This window comes from Myotis nattereri (assembly GCF_964212035.1).
Source record: "Myotis nattereri genome assembly, chromosome: 14".
NCBI classification, from domain to species: Eukaryota; Metazoa; Chordata; class Mammalia; order Chiroptera; family Vespertilionidae; genus Myotis; species Myotis nattereri.
Window position 1 is genome coordinate 25,505,095 of NC_138089.1, and position 23,950 is coordinate 25,529,044.

Sequence of the window (23,950 nt, forward strand, 5' to 3'; positions counted from 1 at the left end):
GCTTGTCCCGGTCCACACAGGCAGAAAAGGGTGGAGTCTTGTTTGCTCCAAGTCCGAAGTCAAGTCTGTGCAACCAGGCATGTGCAGACTGCCAGTGCCCACTCCATCTGTTCTCTCCTTTCTCTGGGTAACAGAACCTCAATTTTATTTGGGGTGGCAATGGGCCCAGTTAATAGGCCACATTTCAGCTAGTGTGCTCTGTGACTCAGTCCTGTGAGATTTCCAGAAGTCTTCAAAGGAACTGCGGATCAAGGAGGCCAAGCAGCCATGTTGGGCCATGGAAGTGGCTCTGAGGAAGACGGAGCCTGGGTTTCTGATCACACCGCGGGCCACACTGGTCATGGTCTGGCTACCTCCGACTTCCTGTGATGGGAACAGAAACTATCCTGCTAAGCCACAACAGTAGAGCTCTGTTACTATGCAGCCAAACCCGACGCAGAGTGAGGCTGAATCCCACCCCTCTTGATCCCCTGGGGGCCGGTGCAGAGAAAGAGAAGCCAGCATGGGTGATGTAAAGTGTTTCTTTATTTGAACATCATTCCACCTGTACTGAAGCTCAAATCCAGCAGCAGCAGAAGGGGTCTGGACCGAAATAAGTGTTACCAAGTGGGACAATGAACAGTGAGGACACATTCAGACAAAACTTACTAATGGGGTGTAGACAACACCAAGCTATCCTAACATCACACAGCACAGGCCCTCTGAGGTCTGCTGGTCAGAGCTCCGGGAAGGACTGTGGCTCCCTTGTTCCTTTCTCAGGAAACTGCAATCCCACCCAAAGGCTAGCCCTGAGCCTGGCAGGGGCCTGTGGAAGTTTCTTATACTGGGAACATCCCAGCTTCTCCCAAGAGAGGGTCTCCCTTTCTCAGTCCACACTGGAAGCTGGAGAAGGGGCACTCCCCTGGGTCTAGGCAGGAATCTCAAACGAAGTCCAAGGAATTTCCCCACAGCCTTGTCTATAAGTTCCCAATGTCTTGGCTGCTCCAGGCGTGACAAGGATCTCGATTCTACCCATGCTCCTCACGCCCTCAGGAAATCAATGTTTTCCTCCATGGGTACTGGTCCCCAAAGAGGAGTTTTCACATCTCAGGGACCCAGAAGGATTTCATCAACCAGCGCTCTGAACCACGTCCAGGTTGTGGCCACGTTGGCCTGTCCTGAAAGAAGTCCCCAGCTCAGGGCAGAGAAAGCTGGGGAGTGCCAGACCCTCTGACCCAGTCACCTCAGAGACCTGCTCAAAGCTCAGCTTTCAGGGACCAAGAGTGTGAGAGACAGCTCTGCTTCCACCTCCTCCCAAAGGCTAAACCCCAGGGAGGCCATTCCACAGGCGTCCCCTGGCCATGATGGCTTCCCTGGGACCCTGGCTAAAGCACCTGTTACCCGTTCTGCTCCCACCTCTGCTGAAGCTTCGGGGACAGAGCTGTGGTTTGGTCCCCACTCTGACCTCTTTTTCTTCCAGTGTTATTTTGGTGTTCCTTCAACCCACCCAACACTGCTTTCCTAACCCCAAATTCCTCGGCCAGGGCAGCAGCTGGCTGAGCGGATGGTGACATGGAAACACTGTCAGACGGTCCCAAAGGGAACAAACCTCCCTCTTCTCTACCACTCACCCGCTCCAGTGGCGCTAACCTGCTCAGAAATCAGCTGGACTGTCCCCCTGATGTGAGGGCTGGCCACCTGGGCCCGTCCTTGGTCTCTGAGCGGGTGGGTTCTAACTTCTCCACAAGGCACACGGGTTGGTGGTCCCCGGGCAGTGCACACACAGAAGCAGCTGCTCCCTCTTCCTCAGCATCCTGTGGCCTTCATCCTCCTCCTCTCCTTTCCCTTCCATTGCTCCCTGCATCACAGTCTGGTCTCCCACCACTGTCTTGCCAACACCTCCTTCCCTATCTCTAATCCTCTTTCCAGTCCCCTACCCTCGCTCTCCCAGGTTCTCTGTCCCTCTGGGTCCCCCTTCTGTTCACTCCTCTCTCTCCATTTCTGGACCTCTCTGCACCCCTCTCTCCCTTGCTCTGTCTCTGCCTCTCCTTCTCCCTCCTGTCTCATTCTTTCTCCTACTCCTGTCTTCTCCCCATTCCTTGCTCGGGGCCCTCTCTCTGCAGCCTTCCAACACTGGGCTTTGGTTTGGATCTGCCCCCCACTCCCTCCCTCCCACAAGGCTTCCCTCCCCCGTCCCTTCCACCTGGGACCCTGGTGCCCAGCCCCACCTGCAGGCAGCCGCTGAGGAAGGTGCCAGTGGGGGCTGCAGTGCAGGGCTTGGTAGGAGCAGGAGAGAGGGGGCACAGTGCTGGGCAGAGCACTGGGGGAAGGTGTTTGCCCAGGGGGAGGTTCAGGACTTGGGGAGCTCCAGGTGTCAGGAATCCTACCAGGATCCAGCATCCGATCCCGGTTGGGTCCAGATGGGGGATTGGGACAGAGGATTCCTAGAGTCTGTCTTGGAAACCCTCCCTCTCAGGTCCAACTCCAGTGGAAATGAACACAGGTTGGCAAATACATGGCACTAACTGCTTTTCTCCCCTCCTTTGGCTGAGCCAACATAACAGAATGGTGGGTCGCAGGCTCCTCTCCAGTGGGCCCTGCAGCCAGAAGCAGGCACACTGGAAGGAGCCCACATGCCGCCTGGACGCGGGCCTGAAAGGGGCTGCCTCGCCCCCAGCCAGGTGACTCTCCCGCCAGGTCCATGCGGCCGTGAGGGAAGTCCAGAAACACCTGAAATCTCCCTCAGTTGCTTCTTGCCAAGCAGGAGGGAGATGCCCCCCATGGTGGGAGGAGAGGGGGAGAGAGGACTCCTCGTCTGCCCCCCCCCCACATACTTACACACACACACACACACACACACACACACACACACACACGCCTCGGCTCCAAGCACTGCCCATCAGGTGGCAGACCCTGGGCATATCGCAAGGCGAGAGGTGGGCAAAGAGGAGACGAGGTGGGGACAGGGTTACAAGGCCCGGGGATGGGGACAGGGGGTACCCTGTTCAGAGGTGACCTGCAAGTTCAAGTTATGCAGAAAAGTATCAAAGAGGCAAGACAGTGTCTGCCCTTAGCAAATGCCAGGGTCAGGCAGCACAAGAAGGGGCAGAGGGGCGGTACCTCCCCTGATGCCCCACGGTTAGGCCCCTCCCCAACCTCCAACCCTAACAACAGGGCCAAAGGGTCTGTGCTGTACAAAACAAGCTGGGGTCGAGGGTCCAGTCAGCAGCACGACGTCCCAGCAGAGAGGCCAGGCCAGCCCCAGGCAGAGCCACCCCTGGCCCTTGCTGCCTGGAGTCCTGGTGTCTCCAGTTCCCTCTGGGGCTGTGTGTCCTTTCTCAGACTCAGGGCTGGACAGGGCGCCAGTAGACAGGGAGGCCCTGTGTTCTCCCTCGGTGCAGCTCAGACTCCTTCAGGAGAGCTGGGAGCAGGCTGGTGGTGCCTGGAGCTCTGCAAAGATGTGATGGAACCATCATCCGCCAAAAAAAAGGAAGGAGCTCGGTTGCCCTGGGGCAGTGTCTTGAATAAGTTTCTGCAAGAGGCAGGGACCAGAGGAGGCAAAGATGCGACCAGGCAGTAGCTCCCAGACCAAGAGAGCCTGGGGCACTGGAATCCCAGGGCCTCCTTCCCCGGGAGACTACGGGCCCCCAGCCAGGTGGGAGCGGAGAGGAGACCCCAAGGGATGTCCGGCTCCCTTAGGTCAGTTGAGGGAGGGGCAGAATCAGGCCCCCCCCCCAGGCTGCGCCCAGCCTCCACCTCTCTTCAAAGTCTGGAGCTGGCAGGCGGGTAACAGATGAGAAGTCAGTCTGAGATTGGGGTCTTCCCTCAGAGCTTGAATGGAGGATGAGAGGGCAAGAGATGGGACACACTGAGGACAGGTCAATTCCTGGGCTGTGATCCTGGCCTTCAGGGTCCCTGTGAGTGAGCAACGGGGCAGGGGAGGACTCCCCAGCTGGAGACATCACCCCCTGGTCGCAACACGGAGCTTACTGTAGAGCTCACAAAATCTAAGAGAGAGAGAGAGAATTGGAGAAAGTCAGAGACCACCAGGGCATTGGGGATCCCCTTGGCCCATCCTCAGGGCAAAACTGGGCAGAGTGGTGCGGTGGGGGCCCAGGCTCTGAAATCCCACCGGGGCCTCGGACTAGCTGGATGGCCCTGAGCAGGCCAGTGGACCTCAATGAGTCCCAACTTCCTCATCTGCAAGACGGCAGAACAGCCTCCTTCACAAGGTGCTTCTGAGGGTCAGAAAGACATAAAGAGCCCCAGCCAAGGACTGCGCAGTGTTTGGCACATACTAAATGCTAGAAATTATAGCAATTTATTTTATTTTTTACTTCTGTCCCGAAAGTCTTTGGCTTAGAACTGAACTGTGAGGCTCAGTCATCTTGAGCTCTTCATGAGGATGGAGCTCTCTGGACGCTGATGTCACTTTTAACACTGAGCTATTAAGGTACCTGGGGATGGAGGAGAGGGCGCTGAGTCGGCCCACCTCACACCAGAAAGGACAGATGGCTGTCTTAGCCACGCACTTCTAGAAGCTGCCACCAGAGGGCAGGCCCTGACTTCATACCAAGGACACAGAAACCACAGGATATCAGGGTATCCAGGGGCAGGAGGCTCAGAGCTTAGGTTAGCAACTAGCAGCCCAGGGAGGGCTGAAAAGGGGGCAGGCAGTGGGGCAGAGCTTGGTCTTTGGACTTGGATCTGGGTTCAAATTCTGGCTCCACCACTTAGGTGGCTTTGAGCAAGTGACTGGACCTCTCATTTGTAAAACGGTGGTCATGATGCCCCCCTGACGGGGAGTGGGGCGGAGTGGCAGCTTTTACAGAGCGTTCACCACGTGCTCCGTTGCAGGCACAATCTTTCTTTCTTCCTCACAGGACAACCCGTATTACCATAAGTATATGTATGTTTAAACTATACAGTGGTACTTTCCACCACACTCGTTTTGTGGAATGCAGAAAGCTGAGGCTCATGGAGGTGAAGTCACTTCTTAGCTCAGCCTGCTTCCAATATAGATGATCTGCTTCCACAGCCTAAGGGTTCCACCACAAGGCCAAACTACCTCCCGCCAAATGAGATAGTCTTCACCACCATTAGCCCTATTTTATAGATGAGAAATTCCAAGAGATGAATATAATTAATGGAAAGTGCTAAACATAGGCCCAGCTCAGGCTAATAGCTCACGGAAGGGTGTGACTATGAAAATGACTACTATTTCTCACAGCAGAGAACGCACACCCAGACAGACGGGGGTCTGTCCCTCGAAGCACTGCAGTGTCTCCCCTTGCTCTGGGGGCAGGGCAGGCCCTTAGGTCAGAAGACCGGCCCTCCAGTGGAGAACAATCTGGCACTGTCATTTCAATGGTAAGTGTGCAATTTAACTTCTGGAAAGACACCAAGAAGACACTTGTGTATAAGAAGACACAGACAAAAATGTTCATTGTAGCATTGCCAGGAATAGTAAAAACCTGGAAGTCTCCCTAAGAGCCCCTAAAAGGAGAATGGTAAGAAAGTACAGTTCCTTTATTTCATATGATGATAAGCACTGGATAAACAGGGCAAGTTGATTCCCCATGAAATGAGAGACAGATCTTTACAACATGCTCCAGAGTGGAGCACAAAAATTGAGCTGAGGCGGGGGTTTGTTTAGGATGATACCTGTGCTATGTCATATTAGCACTTAACACTACTCTCTGTTTTGTAAAGGGACAGGTCAGGTTTGAAGACACACAGATAAGCATTGACAACAGTGACAACCCCTAAGGTTCTGGCCTTAGGTGTAAGTTGTTTCTTTGTTGTATTTTAGTGTTACCTGATATACATATCCTATATAATAAAACCCTGATCTGCAAATCGACCAAACGGTGGCATGACTGGTGGAATGACCAGTCGCTATGATGCTTACTGACCACCAGGAGGCAGACGCTCAGTGAAGGAGCTGCCCCATGGTGGTCAGTGCGCTCCCACAGGGGGAGCACTGCTCAGCCAGAAGCTGGGCTCACAGCTGGCGAGTGCAGTGGCAGTGGCAGTGACAGGAGCCTCTCCTGCCTCTCTGGCAGTGCTAAGGAGCAGCGAGCTCAGTGGTAAGGAACAGCGAGCAGGTGAGCGGTAAGGGGAGAAGGGTCCCGGACTGCAAGAGGGATCCTGGACTGCGAGAGGGATGTCTGACTGTGAGAGGGATGTCTGACTGACTGCCGGCAGTCGGGCATCTCCTGAGGGGTCCCAGACTACGAGAGGGTGCAGGCCAGGCTAGGGACACCCCCCTGCATGAATTTCATGCACCAGGCCTCTAATTGCAATATACTAGGTATAAAGCACTGTTCAAGAACTGTAACTCTACCAATAATGTGTATACACCTCCCTGTCCACATCTGCTCCTGGCTTCCCTCATCTGTTCTACCATTTATATTTCTCATTTCCTTGTTGTTTTTTTTAAAAAAAACACACACATACACCCATATCACCATAAATATTCTTATTTTAGCAACACTTAAGCCCCCTGCTCTAAAGTGGGGTTCTGCAGAAAGAACACCCAGCTTGCACACCTTCCTCTTGCTCATGGCGGTGTTTCTCCCTGGGGAAGGACAGGCAGCCCCGAAGCTCTGGGTGTGAATCACTGCTCACTGTGCCTGAGGACGCAGGGGAGGCAGCAAAGCCTGCTGCCCTGTGTTTGTGAGCAGAGGGATACTGGGAAAACCACTGAGCCTTTCAAAACCACTGAGCCGCTCCCACGTGAACCCAATTTTGTTGCTCTGTCTTCCTAGAACAGTGGCTCTCAACCTTGGCTGTGTTTAAACTATACATTGCTTAGTGGTGCTTGGTGTTTGAGCTCACTATAAATTTCACTGTGTCCTCTTCTGGAACTTTATTCTCCACCATCACCCCACCACCCCCCCTCAGTGGTATGTTTCCAGCGGGAACCCATTCTGTTACTATAAACTGAGGTTCATTCATTTTCAGTTATGAACTATTCCGTGGTGTGACTATATCACCATTTGTCTATCCAGCCTCCTGTCCATAGCCGTGTAGGTTGCTTTTAGTTGTCTGCTATTTTGAAACTGCTGCCAAGAGCATTCTTGCCCGTTTCTCACGGGTTTATCCCCACTGGCGGGTTTTGCTGGGTCCCAGGGGCGCAGCTGTTCGGATCTGAGACATAAAGCCACAGTTTTCAAGGTGATCGTACTGCCTGGCCCATGCCCAGTTTCGCATCGCTGTTAACCTTGACGCCGCCCCGCCCGCCCCTGCCCTCCGACGCGTGCACTCGCCTTTGTTGTCGGGCTTGAGCTCCTCCAGAAGCAAGTCTGTTTGCCGGTTGCCCAGCACGAAGGCGAGGAAGGAGAGGATGAGGGCGTTGAGGATGCCGATGATGGCCAGGATGTACGCCCAGCGCACCGAACAGTCCCCCAGGGAGTACTTGCCGGTCTTGGCCCCGCACATGTCCCGGATCGTCTCGGCGTCCCAGCCGTCGGGGAAGATCATGCAGCCCAGCACGAGGCACAGAGCTGAGGGGCGCGAGGCCCAGCCCCGCGGTCGGGAAGGAAGGCAGAAGGGGATGGTTACTCCTCAGAGCCCCAGCACCCCCGGGAGCCCTCCTCACTCTGCTCATCAACCCAAGAGCCTGCTAACCGGTTCCCGTGGGTTCCAGAAACTGCTGGGCCTGGAATGACCGACTGCCCAGGAGAGCAGACGCTTTCCGGAGCCTGTAATGTCCCCTCCTGCCCCCATCACACCAACTCCTTCCTGGAAATATGAGAAAAGAACCAACCACGGCCGCCTCCCTTAGCAGCTTGGCCACGCTTACCCTCTCCCATCCTCGTCACCACTGATTTATTTCGGTTGTTCATTCACATTTTACTGAGTGATATTTTCCTTTCCGTCACGATATGGAAGTACGTCCTCATTCACAGTTGAGCACTGTGCTCAGAGAACAGGCTGGGGTGAGAGCGATGGGGTTTGAGCTCAGTTCTTTCGCTTACTCAGGCCATGACTTTGGGGGTGCCTGCTGTTTGTCTGTGTGGTGGGAATCAGGGTGAATACTTACCTCCCAAGGTGGTTGTGAGGATTAAGTGAAGTCATGCTTGAAAGACACTTAGTACAGTGCCAGGCATTCACCCACTCAGGTAGTATCTATTGAAGGCCTACCTACTCTGTGCCAGGCACTGGACTAGGCAAGGGGCAGGGTACTTGGACTCTAGCCTCATGAGGCTTGCACTTTAGGTGGGGGATGAGGGGAGAGAGATCCATTAGATCAGGGGTCCTCAAACTCCGGCCCGCGGGCCACATGCAAATACAAATATTGTATTTGTTCCCGTTTTGTTTTTTTACTTCAAAATAAGATATGTGCAGTGTGCATAGGAATTTGTTCATAGTTTTTTTTTTTAACTATAGTCCGGCCCTCCGACGGTCTGAGGGACAGTGAACTGGCCTCCTGCTTAAAAAGTTTGAGGACCCCTGCATTAGAGAAAAGCCTTAAAGGGCTCAAATCCTGGCTCAGCTATTTCCTAGATGTGTGATCTCGAGCCAGTTCTGTCACCTTTGAGCTTCAGTTTTCTCATCTGTAAAATGGGGATAATGATGGCAATCAAGTAATCGTAAAGATTACAACAAGCAGTAAATGTGAAGTGCTTGACACAGTAAGTCCGGCATAAATGTTAGCTGTTATTATTAAAACTAATCATGATAATAATAATCATGCAAATAAGGAGGGGGCTTGGTTTCAGATGAGGGGAGAGGGGCAAGGCAAAGGGAAAAAAAAGCATTTGGCCCAGCCGGTGTGGCTCAGTGGTTGAGCATTGACCTATAAACCAGGAGGTCACAGTTAGATTCCCAGTCAGGGCACGTGCCCTGGTTGCAGGCTCAATCCCCAGTGAGGAGCATGCAAGAGGCAGCTGATCACTGATTCTCTCTCATCATTGATGTTTCTATCACTCTCTCCTCCCCTTCCTCTCTAAAAAAAAAAAAAAAGCAAAAAAAATTATATATATAAACATGAGTCAAAATGGGTCCCTGCTGATTCCTTGCTGGGCACCTGCTCCCTCTGAGTTTAGTGACCCACTTGGGTCAATCTCTTGGGCTCTTCCTAGTATTTATCCTAGTGAGTGGGACTCAAGTGTGAGCCAATCAGCACATTGTATTTCTCTGATAACTAATTGGCTCAGAGAGGGGCAAGTGCAGTTTGATGTTGCCATCTTCGTGTCTGATGGTACCGCCAGCGACAGGGTTACTGTGTATGAAACCCAAAGGTTCCGTGCTGGCCAACTGAGTGCTTAACCTGGGTTTTATTTTTATTTTATTTTTTTAAAATATATTTGTAATGATTTCAGAGAGGAAGGGAGAGGGAGAGATAGAAGCATCAATGATGAGAGAGAATCATTGATTGGCTGCATCCTGCATGCCCCCTACTGGGGATGGAGCCCACAACCCAGGCATGTGCCCTTGACGGGAATGGAACCCGGGACCCTTCAGTCTGCAGGCCGACGCTCTATCCACTGAGCCAAACCAACCAGGGCCTTAACCTGGGTTTTAGATGACAGCAATGACAAAGTGGAGGTGGGGGTCAGTTCTACCCTCTGTCCACGAGGCCCATCTAGTTCCCAGGATAGGGAGGGGCCCTAAGCTTTGACACCTTCCTCCTGAGACCCCAGACTCCTGCCTGACAGCGAAGTGGGGGCCCTCCTCCCTCCCCCCCCTTCTCGTTTGGCCTCCTCTGGCCTCCCCTCCCCTCCCTGTTGATAGTGTCCCCCTGCCCCTAGGTTGTTTCCCATGCTGAAGCAGGGCTCCAGCACAGCACTGTGACCACACATCCAGCAGGCTTCCTCCCCTCTGCAATGCTCCCCTCCTCCGACAGGGGGCTCAGCTCCAATGGAACACCGGGCCACCTAAGTGCTGGGAAGAGTTCCTGCCAAGGGGATGGCAAATGCAAAGTGCCCTGCGACAGAAATGAGCTGGGCGAGTTAAGGAATTCAACAAATTTGAAGACACCCATTAGACCAGCGGTTCTCAACCTGTGGGTCGCGACCCCTTTGGGGGTTGAACGACCCTTTCACAGGGGTCGCCTAAGACCATCGGAAAACACATATATAATTACATATTGTTTTTGTGATTGATCACTATGTTTTAATTATGTTCAATTTGTAACAATGAAAATATATCCTGCATATCAGATACATTACAATTCATAACAGTAGCAAAATTAGAGTTATGAAGTAGCAACGAAAATAATTTTATGGTTGGGGGTCACCACAACATGAGGAACTGTATTAAAGGGTCGCGGCATTAGGAAGGTTGAGAACCACTGCATTAGACACTCAAATGGAGAGGAAAGCTGTGGGGAGGGGGGGGGATCAGTGCTGGAGATGTAACCAGTGGCGCTGTAGGCGTGCAAATCCCTGGGATTGAACACAACGGAAACTCGAAGAGGAGTCTCAGAACTGAGCCCAGGGGTGCTCCAGTATTTACTGGGCGGCAACAGAGGAGGAGCCTATGGAGAAAGCTTGATGCATTGGTCTCCCCAGATGTCCCTGACACTTTGCAAAACCCTCTAGGTCCCTGTCAGAGAGGGGAGGAGAATCGAACTTCAGGGTGGAGAGATGAGAGAAAAGGAGCGGACTCAACGCAGCCCTTAGCCTGGTGCCTCCCACCCATCCACCCCCCCCACACACACTTACACACACACTCACACACACACACTCACACATACACACACACATACTCATATATGCACATACACACACATTCACACACACACACACTCACACATACACACACATATACTCATGCACACACATTCACACACACACATTCACACACTCACACATACACACACATACACACTCATACACACATTCACACACACATTCACACACACATACACACTCATACACACACACACTCACACACACACTCACACATATTCATACACGCACATACACACACATTCACACACACTCACACATACACACACACACTCACACATACACACTCATACACACACATACACATTCACACACACATTCACACACTCACACATACACACATACTCATACACACACACATTCACGCACACACATACACACACACATTCACACACTCACACATACTCATACACACATACACACACATTCACACACACTCACTCACACACACACATACACACACATTCACACACACACACACACACCCCAACCCCCAGCAAGAGGCAGGAATGAGGAAAGAGCCTGGGGAGAGGACAAACCCAGCCAGCCCCTCCTCCTTCTCTCCAGCCCGCCCCTCCTGGGGTTCCGTGTTTCCTCTCCCACCGGGAGCATTCCTCGTCTCCATGGAAACCGCTCAGCAGCCAAAGCTCCCGGCCTGCGACCGAGAACCTGCAATCCAGCGTTCAGCCCTCAAAGAGGTTTTCTCCCAGTGGCTCTGCGTCCCCCTGGCTCTCTGCTCACCATTGACCGTCTCTCTCTGTCTGTCTCTCTAATCGCATGTCCATTCCTTTCTCTCTCCACCCTTTGCGTCTTCCCTTACAGCCTCTCCACATCCCCCTCTTGGGCTAGTCTTTATGGTGCTCAAGGCTCAGTCTCCACTCGACCTTTGACCCTGGCTCTTCCCTCTTCGGTTTAGATCTCTCGGCATTTAACATTCACTCACCACTCCTCCTCCTCTCTTCCTTTTCTGGCTTCTCTTCCTTCCCTGTGTCTATACCTCTTGGCCCTTTCCTTTCTCTGGCTCTCCCCTTGCACATTCCACATACACATTCTGAGTGCCAGGCACTGTGCACCCTGGCAGGCATGGTTTCTGACCTCGGAAGCGGAGCTGTGTGGGGAGGAATGAAATCAAGTCCACACACACGGCTTGGAAGGAAACAGACTAGGAACTGAGACCCTGAGTAACAGGGTGCTCAGAGGGGCTGGCAGTGGAGTCTCTCCCCATCTCTCTTTCTCTGCTTCCTTGGCTCTGCAGGGTTTTAGGTGGTGGCTATGTGGCCCCAAAGGCTGCTCTGGGAATGAGAAACAATAGAAATCCAGCAAACGGAGGAAAGCAAACCAGATGGGCTGCTCTGGACCTCTGGGAAGAGAGGAAAAGACCATGAGGACAGCCTACACCAGGAAAAGAGGCTCAACCATCAGGAGGTGGAATGACTACGGGCAAGGCAGCCTTCAGCATCCCCATTTGCTGGATGAGGAAAGTGAGGCTGAGGGCTTTGGAGTCCGAGTTCAAGTCTCTTGAAAATAATCAGCTGGCTGAAGAGCTGGCTGCTTCAAGCAAGATACAGGCACCAGTGCAGGGCGCAGCATTCCTGATGCTTGGCCTGATCATCCTTCCTGGCGGGGACCATCCTGTGCATTGTGGGATATTTCACATCATCCCTGGCTTCTACCTGCCACACGTCAGTGCCATCACCACTCCCAGTCATAATAAAAATGTCTCTAGCCCAGCTGGTGTGGCTCAGTGGCTGAGCGTAGACCTATGAACCAAGAGGTGACAGTTCAATTCTCGGTCAAGGCACATGGAAAGGTCACGGGTTTAATTCTTGGTCAGGGCACATACCCAGGTAGTGGGTTCGATACCCAGTAATGGTGTGTACGGGAGGCAACTGATCAATGTTCCTCTCTCACATTGATGTTTCTCTCTCTCTTTCTGCCTCTCCCTTCTTCTCTCTGTAAGATCAATATAAACATATTCTAAATATATAGGATTAAATAATAATAATAATAATAATAATAATAATAATAATAATAAAAATGACAGAAGACTTCCCTAACCTGGTAAAAGAAATAGACATACAAGTCCAAGAAGCACAGAGTCCCAAACAAGATGAACTGATGAACTCAAAGAATGCCACACCAAGACACATCATAATAAAATGCAAAAGGTTAGAGACAAAGAGAGTAAAAACAGCAAGAGAAAAGCAGTAACTTCCAAAGACTGTCAACTGATTTCTCAACAGATATGTTGCACGCCAGATGGGATTGGCAAGAAATATTCAAAGTGATGAAAAGCAAGATTACTCTATCCTGAAAAGCTATCATTTAGAATTTAAGGACAGATAAAGAGCTTCCCTGACAAGAAAAAGTTAAAGGAGTTCATCACCACCAAAACAATATTATATGAAATGTTAGAGGGTTTTATTGAAGAAGAAGAAAAGAAGATAAAAAAATATGAACAATAAAATGGTAATAAATACATATCGATCAACAATTGAGTCTACAAACAAAATGACCAACAACAGAAACAGACTCATTCAAAGAACTTTTTGTTGATTGCCAGATGGGGGGCAGAGATGGGGGGATTAAGAAGTACAAATTGGTTGTTATAGAATAGTCATGGGGATGTGAATTACAGCATAGGGAATATAGTCAATAATATTCTGATAACTAGGCTGGGTGCAGGATTTATTGGGATGATCACATATTAAGTTATATAATGTCTAGTCACCAGGGTGTACAAAAATATTTTTTAAAAAGCCTTCTATACCCCCAAATATCCAGGTTTCAGTGACTTAATGTTCTACTTATAGAGAATAATTTCTTAGTCCAGCACTGGATTTTCCTTGTAGTTCTATTTTATTTTGTACAGTAAATACGTACAATTATAGTGGAAAATTTAAAAACACAGAAAAGCATCAAGAAGAAAAAAATCATTTGTAATTTCCCACTGAAAGTTAAATAATAATAATATTTGTGTATATAATCTTCCTATATAATATAACTTGTAAAGTAAAATGTTCCCATTTTACTTTAAAAATGAAAAAAAAGATGTACAACATCACTAATCATTAGGGAAATGTAAATCAAAACTACAATGAGATACCACTTCACACCCAGTATGATGGCTATAATAAAAACCTCAGCTAATAGCAAGGCTATGAGGAAACAGGAACCCTCATGCACGGCTGGTGGTAATGCACAATGGTGTGGTCACTTTGGAAAACAATGTGGCAGTTTTTCAAAATGATAACTAGCCCTAGCCTGTTACACTCAGCGGATAGATCATTGGCCCGAGGACTGAAGGGTCCCAGGTTTGATTCCAGTCAAGGGCGTGTACCTCGGTTGCAGGCTTGATCCCTGGCTCTGGTCAAGACAGTATGGGAGGCAACCAATCGATGTGTCTCTCTCACATCGATGTTTCTCTCTCTCTCTGATTCTCCCACTCCCTTCCACTCTCTTTAAAAATCAATGGGAAAATATCCTCAAGTGAGGATTAATAGCAACAACAAAAAATGTTAACTATAAGGTTGCCATTGAGCCACCCATTACACTCCTAGGTACATACCCAAGAGAAATGAAAACATGTGTCCATACAAAAACTTGTACACAAATGTTCATAGCATTATTCATAATAGCCAAAAGGTGGAAGCAACCCAGCTGATGACTTAGTAAACAAAATGTGATATATTTACAAAATGGAATATTAGTCACAAAAAGGAATAAAGTATGGATACATGCTACAACATGAGGAACCTCAAAAGCATTATACAAAGTGAAAGATGCCAGTCACAAAGACCACATATTATATGATTCCATTTATACTGGTATGAACTGTCCTGAATAGGCTAATATACAGAGACAGAAAGTAGATTAGTTGTTGCTTAGAGGCCGAGCAACCTAATGGAGAAATTGTTTAGGGAGCGATAGCTAAAGGACATGAGGCTTCTTCTTGAATTTATGAAAATATCCTAAAATTGATTGTGGTGATGGTTGCACAACTCTGTGAATATGCTAAAAAACAAAATAAAACACCCCACCCCACTGAATTATACCGTTATATGGGTGAATTGTATGGCATATGAGTTCTACCTCAATAAAGCTATTATCAAAGAAAGGGAGTGGACAGTTTAGTCTCTCTCTCTCTCTCTCTCTCTCTCTCTCTCTCTCTCTCTCTCTCTCTCTCTCCCTGTCTCTGTCTCTCCACTCATTCTGAAGTCTCCTGCCAACAAATGAGTGTGGCTAGATCCCTCCAGCTTCAGTCAACCTTCAGAAGACTGCAGCCCCCACTGAGGTCTTGGTTGCAACTTCATAAGAGACCTTGAGCCAGAATACTCACCTACATTGCTCCCAAATTCCTGTGACTCACAGAAACAGAAATTATAAATGCTTGTTGCTTTAAGCCCTTAAGTTCTGGGGTAATTTGTTAAACAACAATAGATAACTGATTTATGTTTCAAATTATTGTTTGCATTTGCTTGTATATTTATGGGATTTCTTGGAAAGGATTCTCAAGAACTGGTAACAATGATTACCTCTGGGAAGATCATTGAGGGATGAGGGCAAGGAGACTTACACCTGATTGTATACCTTTTTGCCTTTTGGATTTTGTATCATGTGCATTTATTAATTTTTCCAAAAAGTAAATAAATGTCTGGAAAATTTTTAAACAAAAAAAGTGAACAACTATCTGCTGCTTACAGATAAAGCCTAAACGTTTTACGGTGGCACAGAAAGCCTCCACACTCCGTCTCCCAGTTTCACCTCTCCTTGCCCTAATTGCTTGTAGTCCCCAAAACACAACAGGCTATTTCCTACATCCATGCCTTTGATCATGCTGTCTCTTCTGCCTGGTTGCCTTTCTCCTTCCCTCCCATCCTTTAAGACTCAGCACAAATGCTGTCACTTTTTGAAAGGCTTTCTTGGTTGTCCATAACTGTGTCAGAAGTCCCCTCTGTGCCCCCAGAATAGCCTATGCGTGATTCCAATCATTTCATGTGCCATACATAGGTGATGGTCTGTTTTCTTCTCTGCCTCTTTCATTAGACTGTGAGCTCTCTGGGAGTGAGGACCCTTAGTCAATATTCCCAGAGCTGAGCACAGTGCCAGACACACAGAGGAGGCTGGCAGTAAAGGAAGGATGTGAGGGGAGGGGAAGAGAGAGGGAAGGGAGGTGGGAGGAAGGAAAGAAGGGAGGGAGGGAGAGTTAAGGGAGGAAGAAAGAAAATGAGAGAGGGAGAGAGGAAGGGAGGAAAGAAATCCCCCAATGCGCTCAGCAGTGTTATACACATCAACGAAGACTTAACTGGATGAGTAAAATCCTAAACCAAACCTAAAACAACCAGCAAAAAATGGGGAGGAATGTGAATGCATATTCCTAGCTGTAGTGACAGAAGCTCCTGTCATGGCTGTTCCTGGCCCAGAGGCCCCCGCTGATTATGAACACACATCTGGAAGGCTGGACGATCTCACCTCGATCTCACCTCGGAATCACCAACCAGCCCCTGCTGCCACCTCCACCGTCAGTCTCCTCAACTCCCACTCCATCTCACACACTCTGTTCTCTGCTGTGACTCCTACTATGTGGCACATAGTAGGCATTCAATATTAAAGGAGTTGTGGTCAGAATCATCCCCCTTCTGTGGATAGAGGGTCTCACTTTGTGACCATGAAATTGTCTCTTTTCTCTGGGACTCAAGTTTGGTTTTTTTTATCTGTGAAGTGAAGGAGTTGGACAAGCTGACTGGTAAGACCCTTTCCAGCTGGTAGTTGATGACTTCTCAAGGCCTCTGACCATCAGTTCAAACTCTTCCACCGGAGCAGTAGGACCCCTCACCAACTGCTTTTCACTCGGACTATGTCACAGAAATAGCAATGGCCATGTATTGAGTGTTTATTGTACACCAGGAACCATACCCTGCATTTTACACCCATCATTGCATTTCTTTCTTTCTACCACCTTTGAGGTAGGTACAATAATAATCTCCATTTTACAGATAAGGACACAGATTCAGAGAGGAAAACCTACTTATCCAAGCCCACACAACTGGGAAGTGGCAGACGGGAATTTTAAGTCCTCTGTTTTTCAACCACTATCCCACACTGCCCCCTCAGACCCTCAACCAGGCTTCCAACCTGAGTGTCTACTCCAGCCAGCAACCTCTCCTTGGCTAACCTCACCCCACCCACAGGCAGGCACAGAGTACACAGAGCTCACAGCTGTAACTTGTAACCTTCGTATTCCCTTCCTGGGCTCCGGTTCTAGATCCTTTAGGACTTGTGTTAAGTCTCACCTCCGCCCTTCACTAGATGTGTGGCCTTTGGGCAAGCCATTTTAACAGGTGAAAATTAAATGACATAATGAATGTGAAAATGTCTAGCACAGAAGCTGGCACATTGTGTGTTCTAGGTAAATAGGGAAGACCAGGCCAAGAGGAGTATAGATGTCCCAAGAAGCCCTGAAAAGCTGACCCCTAACTCCACAGAGAGCCACCTGGGTCTTCCAGCCTCTCTACTTTGCATTCAACCCTTCTGGCAAATACATCCTGCCTCTATCCCCACCATTCATGATCCTTTATAAATCCTTGGGCTTTAGAGTCAGAAAAACTGAGTTATAATCCTGGCTCCACCACTTACCACTTGTGTGACCTTGGACAAGTGACTTCTTCCTCTTTGAGGCTCAGTGTTCTTATCTATAAAATATCAATAATTGCCCAGCTGGTGTGCTCAGTGGTTGAGCGTCGATCTGTGAACCGGGAGATCGTGGTTCGATTCCCAGTCAGGGCACATCCCTGGGTTGCAGGCTCAGTCCCCAGTAGGGGGCGTGCAGGAGGCAGCTGATTGATGATTCTCTCTCATCATTGATGCTTCTGTCTCTCTCCCTCTCCCTTCCTCTCTGAGATCAATAAAAAGATATCTTAAAAAATATACCAATAGCCGAAACCGGTTTGGCTCAGTGGATAGAGCGTTGGCCTGCGGACTGAAGGGTCCCAGGTTCGATTCCGGTCAAGGGCATGTACCTGGGTTGCGGGCATATCCCCAGTAGGAGATGTGCAGGAGGCAGCTGATCGATGTTTCTCTCTCATCGATGTTTCTAACTCTCTATCTCTCTCCCTTCCTCTCTGTAAGAAATCAATAAAATATATTTAAAAAAAAAATATACCAATAATGGCACCTATTCCATAGGATTGCTGTGAGGATTAGAAAATAGTATGCGTGTAAACGTTTAGCAAATGCTCAAGCATTTAGTAAAGGCTCAGAAAATATTAACAATTTTTCCTGAATAATAATAACAGTCATAGCTGCCTACTGATTAGAGTCCAAACTCCTTAATTCAGTATTGAGAGCCTTGCACCTTGTAGCCCTATTGCTCCTTCCTGGCCTCTCCTCCCTCCTGCTATTCCCCTATGTGGATGTCACGCTCAGTTCAGACGTGGCTTTCTTACCTCTGTGCCTCTGTCCATGATCTTCCTCTCCATTAAGAATGCTCTCCCAAACCTCACACCTGTCCACACCCTGTCCTGCTCGAGTCTCACCTTTCGAGTAAGCCCATAGCCTCCTCTATTGTCCTGAGTTTCCACTCTGTCTGCACTTGTCTTACCTAGAGTATCCCTCTTCCAGTGGTCACATGTGACTTCTCTTTGCAGGAACTGACCTTCCTCTACTACCAGCCCACGTGTTCTAGGGATTCATTAAGAGGTGGACACCTGACCAAAACTGAGCCAATAAGAATCAGCTCTGGAACTTTCGCTGGAACCATTGAGTAACAGGTGTTCTTTTTTAATAGGCATTGCTAAGCTATAGCAATGCAGTTTCAGAGCTGTTAGTAGCTGTATTTATCACCTTTAAGAGAGAAGCAGACTTGCCCTGGCTTGTTTGGCTCCGTGGATAGAGCGTCGGCCTGTGGACTGAAGGATCCCAGGTTCAATTCTGGTCAAGGGCACATACCTGCGTTGTGGGCTCAGTCCCCACTGGGGGGTGTGCAGGAGGCAGCCAATCAATGATTCTCTCTCATCATTGATGTTTCTATCTCTCTCCCTCTCCATTTCTCCCTGAAATCAATAAAAATATATATTTTTAAAAAATTTTTAAAGAGAAGCAGGCTTAAAAATAAGCCAATACAGAGGAACAAAGAAATGGAAAGAGACATATTATAATGGCATTATTTGATCATCTAGATCCATCCATGCTTGAAACCAGATACTCTTGACTTTTAAGTTACATGAATCAAAAACACTACCCTCTTTATTACTTAAAATTTTTAAAAATTATTTTATTTTTAGAGAGGAAGGAAGGGAGAGAAAGAAACATCTGTGCAAGAGATTGAACCTGCAACCTAGGCATGTGCCCTGACCAAGAATCGAACTTTCAACCTTCTGGTGCACAGGATGATGCTACAAACAACTGAGCCACACTGGTCAGGGATACTCTATATTATTTTTATTTATTTAAGCCAGTTTGAGTTGGGTTTCTGTCACTTGCTAGTGAAAGACCGCTGACCAATATAGTGATCTAACTAGATGATAACTTGAGAGCAGGAACTGCATTTTATAGCCTTATAAAATGCTCTCAAATCCTTGGGGACAGGGATGATCTTAGTGTCACAGCACATAGCATAAGGATGACCACAAAGCGGGTAAGGAATAAACTCAGAAATCTCTAACCAAAATGGAATCAACTGCTCAACTCTAATAACAGCCCTCAGGGGTGGGACAGTAGCACAAGAGAAAGAGCACTGGGCTAGGAGTCAAGACTAATTTACTCACTTACTGGCTGTGTGACTTTGGGTAAAACCATAATTTCCCTAGGCTCAGTCTCTTCTCTCTAAAATGGGGGCAGGAGGCCTGGCCAGCGTGGCTCAATGGTTGAGAGTAGATCTATGAACCAGGAAGTCACAGTTCGATTCCCGATCAAAGCACATGCCCAGGTTACGGGCTCGATCCCCAGTGTGGGGCATGCAGCAGGCAGCAGATCAATTATTCTCTCTCATCACTGGTGTCTCTCTCACTCTCTCCCTTCCTTTCTGAAATCAATAAAAATATGTTTAAAAATTAAAAAAAAATGGGGGGCAGGGGAAGGTGGTATTTGAAGGAGCTGATCTCTAAGATCCCTGAAACTCTATAATTACATAGAGGTTGTGGAACTGTTCACCCAGTCCCCAAGATTAAACCCACTTGGATTACAGAGAATTAAGAGGCCAAGAGGTCAGCAACCCATCTGCAAACTCCAAATTAAGGTTGAGGAATTGGGGGTTCCAACTGAGCATATATTCTTTCCTACTTGCCTTTGGAAGAAGAATAGAATTTAAATACATAAAATCATGTTCTGGGTACCACTGAGATATATGGAGAGATATGTCCCATATCCTAACAATTCCCCTTTCTTACCTGCTTAAAAAAAATCTAAGTTGAATGGATTGAAAAAGCCCAGAGGATATCCACATCTGAATAAGCACTAACTTGTTCAAAGTAGTTCTTTTGGGAGTTTGGGCAATTCTTCCAGTGGCCCAGTACCTCTTGCCTGCATCTGTAGAAGTCCCCTTGGAAAGCAAACCAGCCTCAAGATTTTGCCCTCACTCCTTGGCTTTCATCCCAAGTGACAACTGTCAATTTGATCACCCATCCTATTGTCCACACTTGTCCCTGAGTGACTTCCAGCCATTTCCAAAAATCATATTCCTCCTTTAAAAGATGGGAGTTTCCCCTCTCAATGTTGACCTTCAAGAGAATACATCCCATGCACCCAAGATAATTCCCTACAACGTTTTCAGCAGTGGAAAAATCGACAAGTGAGAAAGCACTTCCTCCAGGGGACTCTTTCGAAGGGGCCAACACTTGTTGAATGCTAGCCCTGGCTGGGTAGCTCAGTTGGTTAGAGTGTCATCCTGATATGCCAAGGTTGCAGGTTTGATCTTCAGTCAGGGCACACATAAGAAGCAACCAATGAATGCATAAAAATAAGTGAAAGAACAAATTGATGTTTCTCTCTCAAATCAATCAATAATAATTTAAAAAAAAACACTTGTTAAATGCTCTGAGGTGCTTATTTTGAAAAACTATCTCTGTTGCATGATCATCATATTTTCCCTTCTCCCTCTCACCCTGGAGGGCTCCAGATTTTTTCCTAGCCTTCATCAGCCCTCCTCCCCCATCTTCTGGCCCCACTTTTCCTAGCCCAACTCTCTTCCCTGCCTGCAATTAGGCAAATGCCCAAGTTGCTGAATCTTCAAAATCTGTCTTCGATCGAAAGGCGGGCAGGCGTGGGGGACTCTAATGGATCCTGAAAAACGGTCTCAGCAATTTTTATTCCCAAAGGCCCTTCTCCGATTCTTAGGGTAAGATGTCTGTCTTAGCCAAACATTTCAGAGGGTCCTAGGAATTCATTCCCATTTGGGCACAGCACCAGAACCCTCCTCCCTGCATTGAGTGAGAGTGGGGAATGGAGATCAGTCCTCCAGAAACCCATGTTGCCAGGTGCTGCCAACCACCCACACTTCAAACACTGAATAGACACTATGGGCAGCCTCCTCCTATATCTTAGCACAGCACTTTAAAGTTTACAAGATACTCATTTGTCCTTGGAATCCTCTCCACTGTCTTACAGATGAGAAAACTGAACCCCAGAGAATTAAAGTGAAAGATCCAAGTTTATGATGTCAGGAAGTTAAAGGTCAAAGTCAGATCTCTTGAGTCACCATCTCAAGTTTTTTTCAATACAACAAACATCATTCACACCTAGAGTCACTCCTCATTCTGGTCATTATTTCCCCTAAAACAGCCAACAGAGTGTCTCAGGGGCCCTCAGAGACTCTACCATAACTCTAACCCACCCATAAACGCAGTCCGCCCATATCCAACCCCACAGCCCCAAAGACCCATTTCTAAGGCGTCTCTCTCATAGAATTCTCCCCTCACGGCTGAGGGACAACCGAAGGTGTGTTTTTAGACGGAGGAGCAGAATCTGTCTCTGATTCCACCAAGAAAGGGTGCTAGAAGGAGGGAGCCGCTTCCCCCAGCTCCTGCTCTAGGGGTCCCGCCCCCGCCCCTCCCCTACCTGCCAAGAGCTGCATCCAGGCACAGATCTTGTAGACCGTGGCGGTGTTGCAGAAGAAGAACAGCGAAAAGCAGGTAATGCAGCCGAGGATCAGCACCATGGAGAGCAGCACGAAGAAGGCGGCCGCCTTGAAGGCGCCGGACGGGATGGTGCTGAAGTCAGTGAACGAGCCGCGGCAGGTGAGCTCGCGGCCCGTCAGCCCGCTGCCCACACAGTAGTGGAAGAGGCCGAAGTAGCCGGGTTTGGGGGTGCTCACGCTGTCGCCCACCCAGTAGGGCTGGATGAAGACCACCACGTTGATGATGGCGAAGCAGATGGTGAAGATGGCCCACAGCACGCCGATGGCCCGCGAATTCCGCATGTAGTGCTCGTGATAGAGCTTGGAGGCCTCCTGCGAGGGCAGCATGGTGCCCGGGGGCGGGGCCGGCGGCGGCGGCGGCTGGCGGGGGCCGCCGGCCCGGGACCGACCGCCGGGCTGCCGGGCGGGAGCTGGGGACGCACCGAGAAGCCGCCCTGAGAGCCGGGCCTGGGGCGGAGCCGGGAAGACCCCGGGGCCTGGAGAGGGGAAGCTAGCAGGGGGTCATGAGAGTGTTGGGTCGCTGTCTGTGGGTGACTTAGGAAGGGGCCATGTGAAAGTTGGGGCGCTGGGGCGAGTGAGGGGGCTGTGGTGAGCAGTGGGAGTTGGAATGGGGGGTTAGGAAGTGGTCATGGGGAGCTGGGGAAGGAGCTCGGGGGCTGGTGTTAGGGGAGCGGAGGGACCGTGCGGAGACGGATGGCGGCTGAGGGCTGGGGGCCGGTATTGGAGGATTGGCAGAGGGGCTGTATAGAGGGAGCTCGGAAGGGAGTTGGGGGGCTGGTATTAGGGACAGGAGGTCTGGTATTGGGTATCTGAGAAAGGGCTGCGGAGAGGGGAGTGGGAGCGTCTACTGTGGGGTAGGAAGGGGGTATTAGGGGCTTTCCTGGGGGGATTGGGAAGGTGATATGGGGGCTGGGACAGGGAGTGGGGGTTGGTATGAGGGTCTAAGAAAGAGAAGTAGGGGGATCAGGGTGAGGCTACATAGGAGTCGGGGGCTGGGACTGCAGGGTCTGGACCCGGGGTGGGGGGGTCCGAGGGGCTCCTCAGAAGCCAGGGCTGGATGTAGCTGGGAGGGAGCCTAGGACTGGCGCGCCAGGGCTGGGCAGAGAGGTTCGCCAGGCCCAGGGGACGAGGGACCGGGGTCGGCAGGCAGTCTGGGCTGGGAGGGGCGGGCAGATGTCCCCTGGGCGCCGGAGAGCAGCCGGGCCCGGGGAGGGCCGGGGGGGTGGGGGGGGGGCCGGCTGCCCCGCGCCCAGGCCGGACGCACACGGAGGCTGCGGCCGCGGGGAGGGGGTGCGGGGAGACCAACCTGGGCCCGGTCCGGGGCAGCGGGTCCGGGACTGGCACGACCTAGGCGCCGCGGCTCGGCTCTCCGGGCAGCGGCGGCCTCAGCCGAGGCGGCGGCCGCGGCGCGGCCTCCATCTTGCTCGGCTCTCCTGGGCGCGCTCCGGTGCCAAGGCGCGCGCTCCCGGGCCCAGGCGCGCCGAGCGGAGGCGCGCTCCCGCCGCGAGCGTGAGGAGCGGGGCGGAACCGGGTCGGGGTGGCGCGGTCCCGCAGCGCGCCCAGCCGGAGCAGTAAGTCCCCTGCACGGTAGGGCCCTCTGGTGTGGGGGACCCCCTTCTTCCAGCCTACATTGTGGGGCTGTGGGTCCCCGCAAAGTCCATGGGAATGGGGCGGGGCCGAACGCGGTGTTATTTGATAGGGTTTGAACTGATCTCTCTCTCCCCATTACCTTCCTTACAGCCTATCACAGCGCCTCAAGTTGCACTATTCGCTTCCAGTCCTTTGGGTCTTGTGGGCGTTGAAGGCTCCCAGAGTCTCCTAGGAAACTGCCAACACCTCTGGGAGAGGGAACCCCCAAACTGTTAGCGGCCCGTGCCTGCGGGGGGGTGGGGGGTTCACTGGCCGCCAGGCAAGGAACAGGCCCCACGGTGAGGGGACAGGGGAGGAGAGTGGGAACGTGTTTGTTACCTTCCTTACACCGTCCCCAGCGCCTGGCAGGAAGTGGGTACATCATTAAGAACAAAGCCAGGCTCAGAGGGAGGCCGAGCACACCCTGGGGGCACTCCTAGAAGGCCGCACGGGTCATTTCTTTCCCTGTAGGGAAATAGCTTTGGCTTAGGATCTGCCAAGGCGACCTGGG

The 23,950-nt window shown here is 50.2% G+C and overlaps 1 protein-coding gene across 1 annotated transcript; it reads right to left on the reverse strand.

Annotated features, from left to right (window-relative positions):
* Window positions 1–505: 505 nt before the first annotated feature.
* Window positions 506–22,137, reverse strand: LHFPL4 (LHFPL tetraspan subfamily member 4; the record flags this gene model as incomplete). The annotated part of the gene is made up of 3 exons (XM_081106038.1): window positions 506–3,986; window positions 7,251–7,487; window positions 21,732–22,137. 3 exons carry the CDS (start codon window positions 22,135–22,137, stop codon window positions 3,886–3,888), a joined length of 744 nt encoding a protein of 247 aa, XP_080962164.1. The 3' UTR covers window positions 506–3,885.
* Between the last annotated feature and the right edge of the window lie 1,813 nt (window positions 22,138–23,950).